Source organism: Plasmodium brasilianum, chromosome 13 (genome assembly GCF_023973825.1).
Source record: "Plasmodium brasilianum strain Bolivian I chromosome 13, whole genome shotgun sequence".
Lineage (NCBI taxonomy): Eukaryota > Apicomplexa > Aconoidasida > Haemosporida > Plasmodiidae > Plasmodium > Plasmodium brasilianum.
The window spans coordinates 206895-217907 of NC_090126.1; the positions used below are offsets into that span (position 1 = coordinate 206895).

The 11013-nt window shown below is 20.9% G+C and overlaps 2 protein-coding genes across 2 annotated transcripts; both read left to right on the top strand.

Moving 5' to 3' along the window:
• Window positions 1–495: 495 nt before the first annotated feature.
• On the top strand, window positions 496–3776 carry MKS88_004748 (uncharacterized protein; the record flags this gene model as incomplete). Its single annotated transcript, XM_067217950.1, has 7 exons — window positions 496–498; window positions 861–1297; window positions 1397–1531; window positions 1628–1740; window positions 1836–2060; window positions 2127–2439; window positions 3635–3776. 7 exons carry the CDS (start codon window positions 496–498, stop codon window positions 3774–3776), a joined length of 1368 nt encoding a protein of 455 aa, XP_067071131.1.
• A 5599-nt stretch (window positions 3777–9375) lies between these two features.
• On the top strand, window positions 9376–10794 carry MKS88_004749 (STP1 protein; the record flags this gene model as incomplete). The annotated part of the gene is made up of 3 exons (XM_067217951.1): window positions 9376–9467; window positions 10043–10147; window positions 10626–10794. The coding sequence occupies 3 exons, from the start codon at window positions 9376–9378 to the stop codon at window positions 10792–10794; spliced, it is 366 nt and encodes a 121-aa protein (XP_067071132.1).
• Between the last annotated feature and the right edge of the window lie 219 nt (window positions 10795–11013).

Genomic DNA, 11013 nt, shown 5'->3' on the forward strand with positions numbered 1-11013 from the left:
TATAAAAAATTTATTGTATCAGAAGTAAGTTCTAAAGGTAAAAGAAGACTAAGTCAGATATATCATTACAGCATTTCAATCTAATTTCTTCTCTTTTTATTATTTTTATTTTTTAAAGCACATAAATAAAAATTATTATTTTTTAATTTCAGTTTTTATTAAACTAAATATATTTTTTTAATATTAAATGAAAAAAAAAAAAATATAGTAATTTAGCTATATATATTATTTCACCTTGGAAGGTTATTTTTACATGTTTTTATCTATTTTTTTCATCTTGAAAAATTTAAATTTTCAATAGTTCTTTAAAATTTAGTTGAGATCTAATGTAAATAATATCTCTTTTTTTTTTTTAATAAGATTATATATTTTTGTGCACATAAAATAAAAGAATATTAATATTTATTATTTTTATTTTTACTATAAATTGTACAAAATAACAAATTAAAAAATTTTTAGAAAAAAAAATTATTTCAAAAAAAATACATATATAAAATGGTACTTTCCGAGGAAAAATTTTTTAATTTATATATACATTTGGGCACAAATAACAATGGAAATGTTTAAAAATGAAAAAAAAAATCCAAGAACAGAAAACAAGGAGATCATTCTTTTAGGAAGCTTACTGTAATAACAGTTCTCTACTTACATATATTTTTAATGGTAAATAAACAGTATAGAATACAGAAAAATGATGAAAATACTACACAATTCTGTTTAACACTTTTTTATATATGTATTGATTTATCTGAAAATTATATATATATAATAGATATATTATATATATGTATGAGTTGTATATGTACATATGTATACTTATTTATATACTCTTTAAACAAGAATTATATTGCTTTTTATAGTATGGTGCTGAATTCGGAGATTGCTATGATTCAAAAGTACAATTTAATGAAAAGTACCTAAGAAATTTAACAGAAATAAGTGAAAATTTAAAAAATGATAAAAATAAACAAGAAATAAATGATGGGAATATGGTGTTGACCGAAGAGGATAATACAATAATATATGAAATTCCAAATGATGAAACTCCATTTCATGAGGAAGATATAGAACAACATGAATATAATGATGACATATATATAGTAGATATTAAAAACACACCGCAAGACAGATACATAAATTATATTTTAGAGGATTCCAATAAACAAGCTGCAAGGAGTGATATATATGATTACGAATATGATAATAATTATGATATGAGTAAAAAAACAGAGGCTGTAAAAAGTAAGATATTAACTCTTGATGATTATAAGAAAGCGGCTCAAGAAAACTTAAAAAAGTAGGATTGTAATAAGGAAAAAAAAAAAAATGATGCACTATTAAGTGATATAGATGATTACTTGTCCAGAAATATGGTGCAATTTATTCAGAAAAAAAGAGGTACTAATCAAAACGGAGAACAAGAAAAAGCTTCAGGTGTGAATTACTTAGATTATATTATAGAAGACAACATTGATCTTTCAAAGTATAAAAAGAAAGATCCCTTAAAATATATTATAAAAGATGGCCCAGAGTAAAACGCTCTTATTAATGTATTACATATTATACAAGATAATGAAGATGATAGTTTAAAGGAAGAATTAATGCTTTCCCAAAAGAATATTTTTAGAGATAAATTCGAGAAAAGGTCCGAAGAAAAGACAGAAAACAAAACGGAAGAAAAATTTTTTGAAAATGATATGGGAAATGAAAAAAACATATATTATGATATAAAGGATATTGGTGACAATGGCAATGTATATTTTTCTTGTTTAAGATGTCAAAAAAAGAAAAAAAAAAAATTTGTAAAATGCAAAAAAGAGTAAATCGTTATGAAGTGTTAGCAAAGTATTTTGGAAAATCACTGAGAAATGATATTGAAGGTAATGTAGAGGACACAAATGAAATGAACAAACTATTATTTGGAGATATTGATTATAACAGTAATGTTGGGGGATACACTACAAGTACTTTTTACTATGATATGTCTGTTTGTGATGAAAGATTAAGAGACTCAAAAATAAATGAAAATCTGGAAACATTGGATCAAATTACATCTAAGGGTACTTTGATCCACTTATGGTAGCAAGTGTTCAGAAATGAGAGATATAAATATTTTACTGTCAAAGATTATTTTAAAAAAATTGCTAATGATATGAAGAAAGATGGTGAGATAGCAGATTTTGCTCTTAATATAAGATGGAATCAGAGCGAAGCATTCCTTGACAATAAATTTAAAAATCAGTATGAACTAACAAAAAAAATGTTTTACGAAATGATGAACACTTATAATTTAACTTCTAATACGTTTAAAGAGTATGTAGAAAAATTCAGAAGTTCATGGAAATATCTTGCTGAAAATGTGAAGGAAGAATGTGAAAATATTTTGAAAGCTCCTTTTACTAAATTAAGAGAAATACCAAAGAATGCTAAAAGGATAAAGTATTGGACGAATTTTTTCTTTAAAAACCCGCTTTAAGAAAAAAAAAAATAACAATTATATAGGTAAAAATCTCGTAAAGTTCGAAATAACATATAGAACAATACATAATATATCAATGAAATTAATGATTTTTTTTTTTATATATAGTTAATTGAACACATAAAATAATGATATTTTCTTTTATTTTATTCCAAAGGAAAATAGAAAACATAAATGAAATAGATATGTTATATTTTTATATTTTATAAAAAAGTTATTAATTACTTATGATTTAAATGACTTATTTACTAAAATATAATGAAAATCTGTTCTTTAAGAATAAAATTATTTCTGCTTAATTATAAGAAAAAAAATTTAGAGAAATCTCCATTGAGCAATGTATATAATAATTTGAATAAAATTGTCAATTGAATATAGTACTATAAATGTTATAAAGGATTCAGTATCAAAGAAAAGAATTATAACAAGAGCATTTATGTACTTTATAAAAATGTTGCAATGAAATCGGAGAATTTATCAAAACTAAATAATATAAGCGCATACAATTATAATTGTTTATATCGTATATACTCGATATATCATTAATAAAATGAAATTTTAAGTTTAAATTTGAAAATGATATATTAAATTATGTTATTAAAAACTTTTTTGAAGCGAGAAGGTATGCCAGTGAGACTTATAGTGATTATTTTTGTAAATACGTGCCCCAAAAAAATTCTTTACATTGATTCAATGATAGCATAGAAAAGAATTATTTGTTTGATTATTTTGAAAATTATTATATCAATAAAATGTGTACTGCTTATCAACGTGTTATATTTGAAATATATAAGGAATATATTTCTTATATTAGTGAATTATATATTAATCTTAGATATTAGTAGTAATACTGTAAAGATATATTTTGTAATGGTTCCCAAGATTAAAGTTCCAGAATGTTTTTAATCCTAATATATAACTTTCTTGATTAAACTCAAATGGATATGATAACTATAATAACTTAAACAAATGAGAAAAACTTCGACATCCAGTAGTCTAACAAGATGTGGGAGTCCTAAATAGATTATATGGATTCAATTTTTTTTTTTATATGTGTACAGATGTTACAGATGACATTCCTGAAGTTGAAATATCTTAAGGTAGAATATTTAAATGTCACTTATTTCAACCATCTCATATATCTCTTATTAATAGAAATAAACCTTATAATAAACATTCTAATCATGTTCCACATATATCCGGTATACCAAAAGAAACATCAAAGATTAACGAATTAGGAAGTGAAAACACAGAATCTGGGGAAGATAAAGACAAACGAATGAATCCCCTCCATTAGTTTCTACAAACGATGTACAAAGTAATATGAGGGGAATGACAGAAATATTCATAAAATATAATACATTGAGTAAGCAACCATTATCCATTAAAAATCATTAGATTAAAAAAAAAAAGCTAAGAGATTTGGAAAATAATTACATTTTTAAGAAAATTGTTTAGTAAAATATTCGTCGTGATTTTTCACATATGTAAATATACTTAACACTCAAATGATTAAAGTAGGAATCAAATTAACCCAAATTAACTGCAGCTAAAATATAATTCAATAATAATTCTATTTCTTCTAATATTTCGGATAAGAAATCTGATAAATTCAACAACAATATTTTCCTCGTACATAAGGTACTTCAGTGACAGTGAGAATAATTTACGCTATTTTCCCTTATAAAATAATTTCAAATTCCTGAAAAATATTGAAAATATATGATATTTCTACTTTTGCGTTGTGCAATATTTTGTAATTATAAATTAAATATATTATGTATTTATATTATTCTAAACCCTATATACGATAGTTACGTAAAAATTTATTAAGAAAAAAAGGAATTTACGAAAATACTCCAGAATTATATATGTAGAAAATACCATCTTATGTTACAAAATAGGTAAATACATGTAATTGGAATATGAAATTAAGTTTCCTTATTATTCTACATGATACATTATTTTTTTACTTAAAATAATGGGAAAAATGTTTTAGAAAGAGAATAATGGAAAGATCACCTGGAAATTGTACTTGCATTTACATTTAGTAAGGGAAAATATAAATAAACAAATCAGTTAAATACACTTAGAACAAAAAATAAACATAAATAATGTACAATACATAAATGAAAAAATATCGTACTATAGTATTTATATATATTATAACAATTTTCTAGAGATTATAAAAATTAAAAATAATTTATCACGGAAATTTTCTATAAATTTATATATAATATAAAACGCACAAAAATATATGAAAACTCATTTAACACAAATATGGAAAATGATAATGGTTTCACATTAAAAAAAAAAAAAAAAAAAAAATATTTATATCAATCAATTTATAGAAAAGAATAGAAAAATATAAGTAAAATTTGAGAAGTTAAAATATTTTAAAATACATAGAATTAAATATAAGAACTACTATACTATTTGCAAATATACAAAGATCTCGTCATAATGAAAATGTGGAAAATATAAAAATGCAAATATAAATGTGAAAATATATAATCAGATTATTTGAAGGAAGAATAACGAGAGAAACAAACATTTTAATCTAAAGGAGGATAAATATCTGCTTTGTAATATTACAAAGAAATATATTTAATGAACATAAATATTCTTAAAAATTATGTTTCTGTTTTTATTATTTTTTCTCATGTATTCTTTTTTATAATTTAAATATAATAATTAAAATTTATTAGCTTAATTTATTACTTGTTATTTTTTTTTTATTTCCTTTTTACTTTGTGTTTTTTTTATTTATATGCTACATTTAAAGTAAAACATATCATATTATGGATATTATTAATATTTTTATAGTTATATTATAGCTGCAGAAATAAAATAAATTATTTTGAATTGTATTAACGTAATATAAATAATAATAACATTAAAATTAAATATTTTATTTAAGTGAATAATAATATAATATATTATGTGTAACTTCTTTCATTTGTCAGAATAACCACAATTTTTATATTAAATAGCATAATACAAAACGAATTATTATTTAATTATAAATAATATAGAAAAGGGAATTATTAATTAACAAGGTTAACTACAGAATTCCACGAATCATTATTTCATAATGTAAATAATAAATACTAATGAAATATAAAATTGAATATCCGTATTACTTATAAGATATATCCATATGTTGATTAAATTTAGTACATTAAAAATAGTAATATATTACATAATTTATTAGGTAAATAAAACGTGCAAAATGTTTTATTAAAAATATGATGTTAAAAACATTTTATAGGGAATTAAAGTTATTTTAATCATTAAAATATTATAACTTCATTAATTTTTATTCACATCAGTTAACATAAAACTATACAGAAAAATTTTTACAGAAAATATTTATCTTCAAAATATATGGGAATTAATCGCTTCTTCATCTATCAAACATTTATATAATATATTCATTTTTTAGTGTAATTACTATGAAATAAAATAATATAAAAAAATATTGTAAAACATATATTAATCGAATAATATAACACTATCTTACTTAACTATTTCAGTAGATACAATTAATAAAAATGATATTATTAATATAAATTATATCAGATAATTCTAATATCATTAAGAAGTTTTATTTTGACATTGTTACAAATATAAAAATATTTGTCTGATTTTCTTTTTACCATTTGATTATATTAAATTTAAATTTTTAATAAAAACATTTTTTCTAAATAATTTAAGGCGTTAATTTTTTATTTTTTTTTATTTGCATGTGTTATGTTTTTTGAATAAAAAAAAAAAGTACATAGTATTTGTAGATAGCCTTTATTTATAATTCAATTAATTACTAGGATATTATTGTTCAAATGCTGGAAAAATTTAATTAATTTTTTTGTATTAATAAATTCGTCTACAAAACTTTTTAAGTATGACTATAATGAATAATAACTTTTTTATGATCATAATTATTTTATCATAATTTAAAAGTTTTTATTTTTCAAAAATTATATTTACACTTAATATCTTTATTTAATTTATATAAATTAAAAAAATTATTGTATGGAATAAATTAACGTTGATAAAATATATATTTTTTAACTCTTAATAAAATTTTCATAGAATAACATTATTGTATAGTTCTAAATATAAAATTCTAATAAATAACCTTAAGATATAAAACTTTATTATATACAAATATACCTAAGAAATATATGATAAAAAAGAAAAAATAAAATAAATAGTAATAATATATAGATATTGTTACATGTTTGAAAACAATTACTACGCAGTTTACTGCATGCTCTTCCGTATATTTGGCCACGTGTTTTCACATATTCACCCGTTATTATAACTTTATTAAATAGTACATATTTCATATGTGTAAGCAATATATTAGAATAAAACGATTTTAATATATAATATCATAAAACATTGTAAGTCACTTTTATTTATATTCCCCATTATATTCTTATTAAGCAACATGATTTAAGAAGAAATAGAATAGAAAAAAATGGGTTAAAATAAAAATATAGGAATAAAATAAAAAACAAAAATACTGTATAAAACTAAATTCAAAAAATAAAAATACATGTATCCAATAATTATTTTATATAAAAGAATGATTAAAAATACTTATAATAACTTATTTCTTCGTGAGAAATAATTATTTATAAAGATTTATTATGAATTAATAAATTTTTTTTTTATCTTTCTCACCATTCTCTATCTCCTATTATCAAGTTTCAAATTATTCACTAAAATTAGATATATTATATTTACACTATAATATAATAACCTATACCGTTTGTAATACGTATAAAATATTATAAAATTTCATTTACTAATTCATGTCTTAAAAAGTATTAAAATATAATACAATAAATTTATCACTTTTCATAGCATAATAATTTGTATTGATACTGTTAAAAAAATGATTTCTTTAGGTTACCAAATTCTGAAAAAAGGAAAAATAACAAAAATCTCTTTAATCTAGCAATTAATGTATATCTATGAATAATTACAAAGCTTAAATATATTTTGTGTGGTCAAATGTAATACATTGTCACATTTACGTGTAATTATAATATTATTAATTTTTATTACAAGTAAAACATCATACTTTTTTTATGTACATATAGCATAATTAATTTTCCTATAATTATATCCTAATAATTTTTGTTTTTTGTGGATTATTCAAAGTTGTTTCCTTAAATTGATGTACCTCAATATCTACTTAATTAATTAAAACGTAGTACAAGCTAATTTAATAATATCCTTATGTGGTAATATACATATACAGAATAACATATATATATATATATATAATAAAATATACAATTCCAAAACTATTCGTTGATTTAATACATATATTATATGATTAAACCGTATGTAAATTATATATATAACATGAAGTTTCATATATATATTTTAACGATAATTAATTTACGTAACTATAGCAACAATGTAATATAATTCATATAATATTAATTTTCATCTTTATATACAACGTAGTAAATATGAAAATGTATTAACAAAATAATTGTAACACTTTAATTGCTTATAAAATAAACAAATAAATAACAAAAATTATAGAATAAAAAAGAAACATTCTAACAGTACTTATGATTATTTAGTTAAAAAACTGTTTAATTATGGTGAAAAATCAGAATACAAGAATTATTTACATAAATAAAGTAATAATAGTTATATGTGTGCTCATGTATTAAGATAAAAAAAGAAGCTATATATATATTAGGTATTATTTTAAATAATAACTTTTAAAATACTTATTAATGTTAATTGTATGAAATTTTTTATTATTAGTTTTTTTTTTCTTTATAAAGGGTATTTAAATTATATATATATATATTTAACTGTGATTAAGTATCAAAATATGTTAGTATATATCTCCAGGTTTAGTATATTTATTTAATATAATAACAAATAATAAACATATAAAATAGATATAGATGTATTCAATCATTTTATGTTTCTCACATAAATAACTATATAGTTGATAATTTTAAAATTCCTGTTAATTTATATACAATAATTTTAAAATTACATTATTAAAGATATAAATTTGCATTTTTCCTTCAAACTATTATTTACAACAAATTATAATGCTAATATAGAACAATTAAGGAAAAATACTTTTACATAGTAATATTCCTTGTTTTCTAATATAATCAAATTTATTCATAAATTATTTATTTATTACAAATAAACTAATAAAGCAACTAACGTAAAAATTAATGCTTATATAACTCTTAATTATTCTTTTGAATCTAGAAATTGAGGACTCTAGTTACTTATGTACTCAGATAATACATGAAATCAGAATTTGGAAGGACTAAACAACATGTAAAAGAGAAAACAAGTTCCTTATGTTATGAAAAAAGTAAAGGCAATTTTAGGGAATAATATATATCATTCTCAGATTATGTAATTAGTGTTAAAATTGAATCTACACATTAAAATCAAAACAAATGGAAAGTAACACAAAAAGGATTAAATAAAATCTCACTACACCCCGCTTACTAAATGTGGAGGATGAATTCCTATTTTAGATAATAATGATAAAAAAATTTTACAAATATATTATGAGGAAGAATATTTCTGTAATTAAAACAAAAAAAAAAGGGAAGAAATATAATGCCCTAAAGAACGACATACAATTTCAAATGATTCCTATAAACGATGTTCAAATAAAGTTCGTGAAAATAATGTAAGGATTAAAAATAAAAAGGAGTGTTTTAAGAATAAGAAAGGATTCAATTAAAGTAAATCCAAAAAAACATCACCCCAATTTCCAATAAAAGAATACAACATGCTGCCTATTAAAATGTTTAATACGTTTCCAAAATGCATATCCAGGTATCCATTAGCACTTTATAAATCTATATCTAAAGAAAAAAAATATGATACAACAAAAAATAGATAAAAATACAGATAAGAGTCAATATAAACCAATAGTTCAACCGGAAGAAGACGGTAAATTTGCACTAGAACAGTAAGTACAACCTCAACAAGAAGAATAAGGAGAACTACAATATCAACTTCAAGAACAATCATCACCTGAAGCTTCTAGTGATAAATTCATTAGTAAATAAAATCAATATAAACAACCTTAGCATGCTAAAACATCAGAGGCTTCAACACATATACAAAATGAAGAGTAATTATTATGAGAAAGTGCTACATAAAAATCTCCAATTAGTAAACAATCATAAACACAACATAACACAAAAAAAGCTTCTTTATATTGTGAAAGATCATCTGATAATTTTATTTCTCTTGTTTCTCATACATCCATCAAATGTTTAGGTAACACTAATGCTAAGCATTTTTCTATATTTGATATTATTACACTAAATAATATATATATTAAGAATGCAGTTGCAGGTTCAGCAGAAAATCCCAATAACACATATATATCATCACTATTAATAATTTATCTAACTATTATTATATTTTTCCCATTATTATTGTAAAATAAAATATATATATCAACAATATGATAAACATTTAATTATTATAATTTATTTTATAAATCCACTTTTTTTTTTTAATTGTACCACTGTTCAGAACAAATATTAAAAAAAAAAAAGATAAAAAAAAGGAAACTAAAATTGCTTCGAATACTAATGCCTTCACATTTCAACAAAAAAGAGCTTATCAAAAACAGGCTAAGTTAGAACACCTAATATGCGATGACGAATAAATTATAAAAAAATTAAAAATAAATGAACGTAATACTATAAAATATGTAAATACGTTAAAGTTAACAAAGAACAGCTCCAAAACTATTGTAGAAGTACATGTGGAAGTACTTGAAGAATTCATAAATTAAGAACAGGAATTTAGTAAAGGATAATTTTTAGAAATATGCCTAGAAATGTTCTCAAGTTAGAAATATAGAACATATGCTAATTTTAAAAATGATGAAATAATAAGGAAAAAATGAAGGTAGCAAAGACACTGAAAAAAAAATTTTTTTTTGGAATAAATGAGAAGAAAAATACATAAATATTCTTAAAAAATTGAAAAAAAAAGATTGGTTTTATTATTTAAAAAATAAATGAAAAAAAGAAAAAGATTATATAAAAGACATTGAAGAATTAATTAAAAAATCTCTGAATAAAATTCAAAAAGTTTCATTTTTAAAAAGAGAAAAAGATACATTGAGACAGTGCATATCAAAAAATTGTATGATTATCAACCAATATTTGGAATCGGGGTGCCTTAAGGAATGGACAAAGGAATTGTGCAATATATTAGATGAATACGATAATGAAGGAACTAATAATAAATCACTCTTAAATATAGAAGAGCTGTAGAAATAAGGAAGTTATAGAAAATTACATAAATATATAAAAAAAAATTACTAACACTATGGTGTATACTAATTCTTACGAAGATATTAGAAAAGTATAAAAAAGAGGGGAATACAGAAAATAGGAAATCACACTTGGATATTCCCACAAATAAATAGAAAAGAAAATATAATTCATAGGGGAAAACAAAAATTTCAGAAAGGTTTATTTAAAAGACCACGA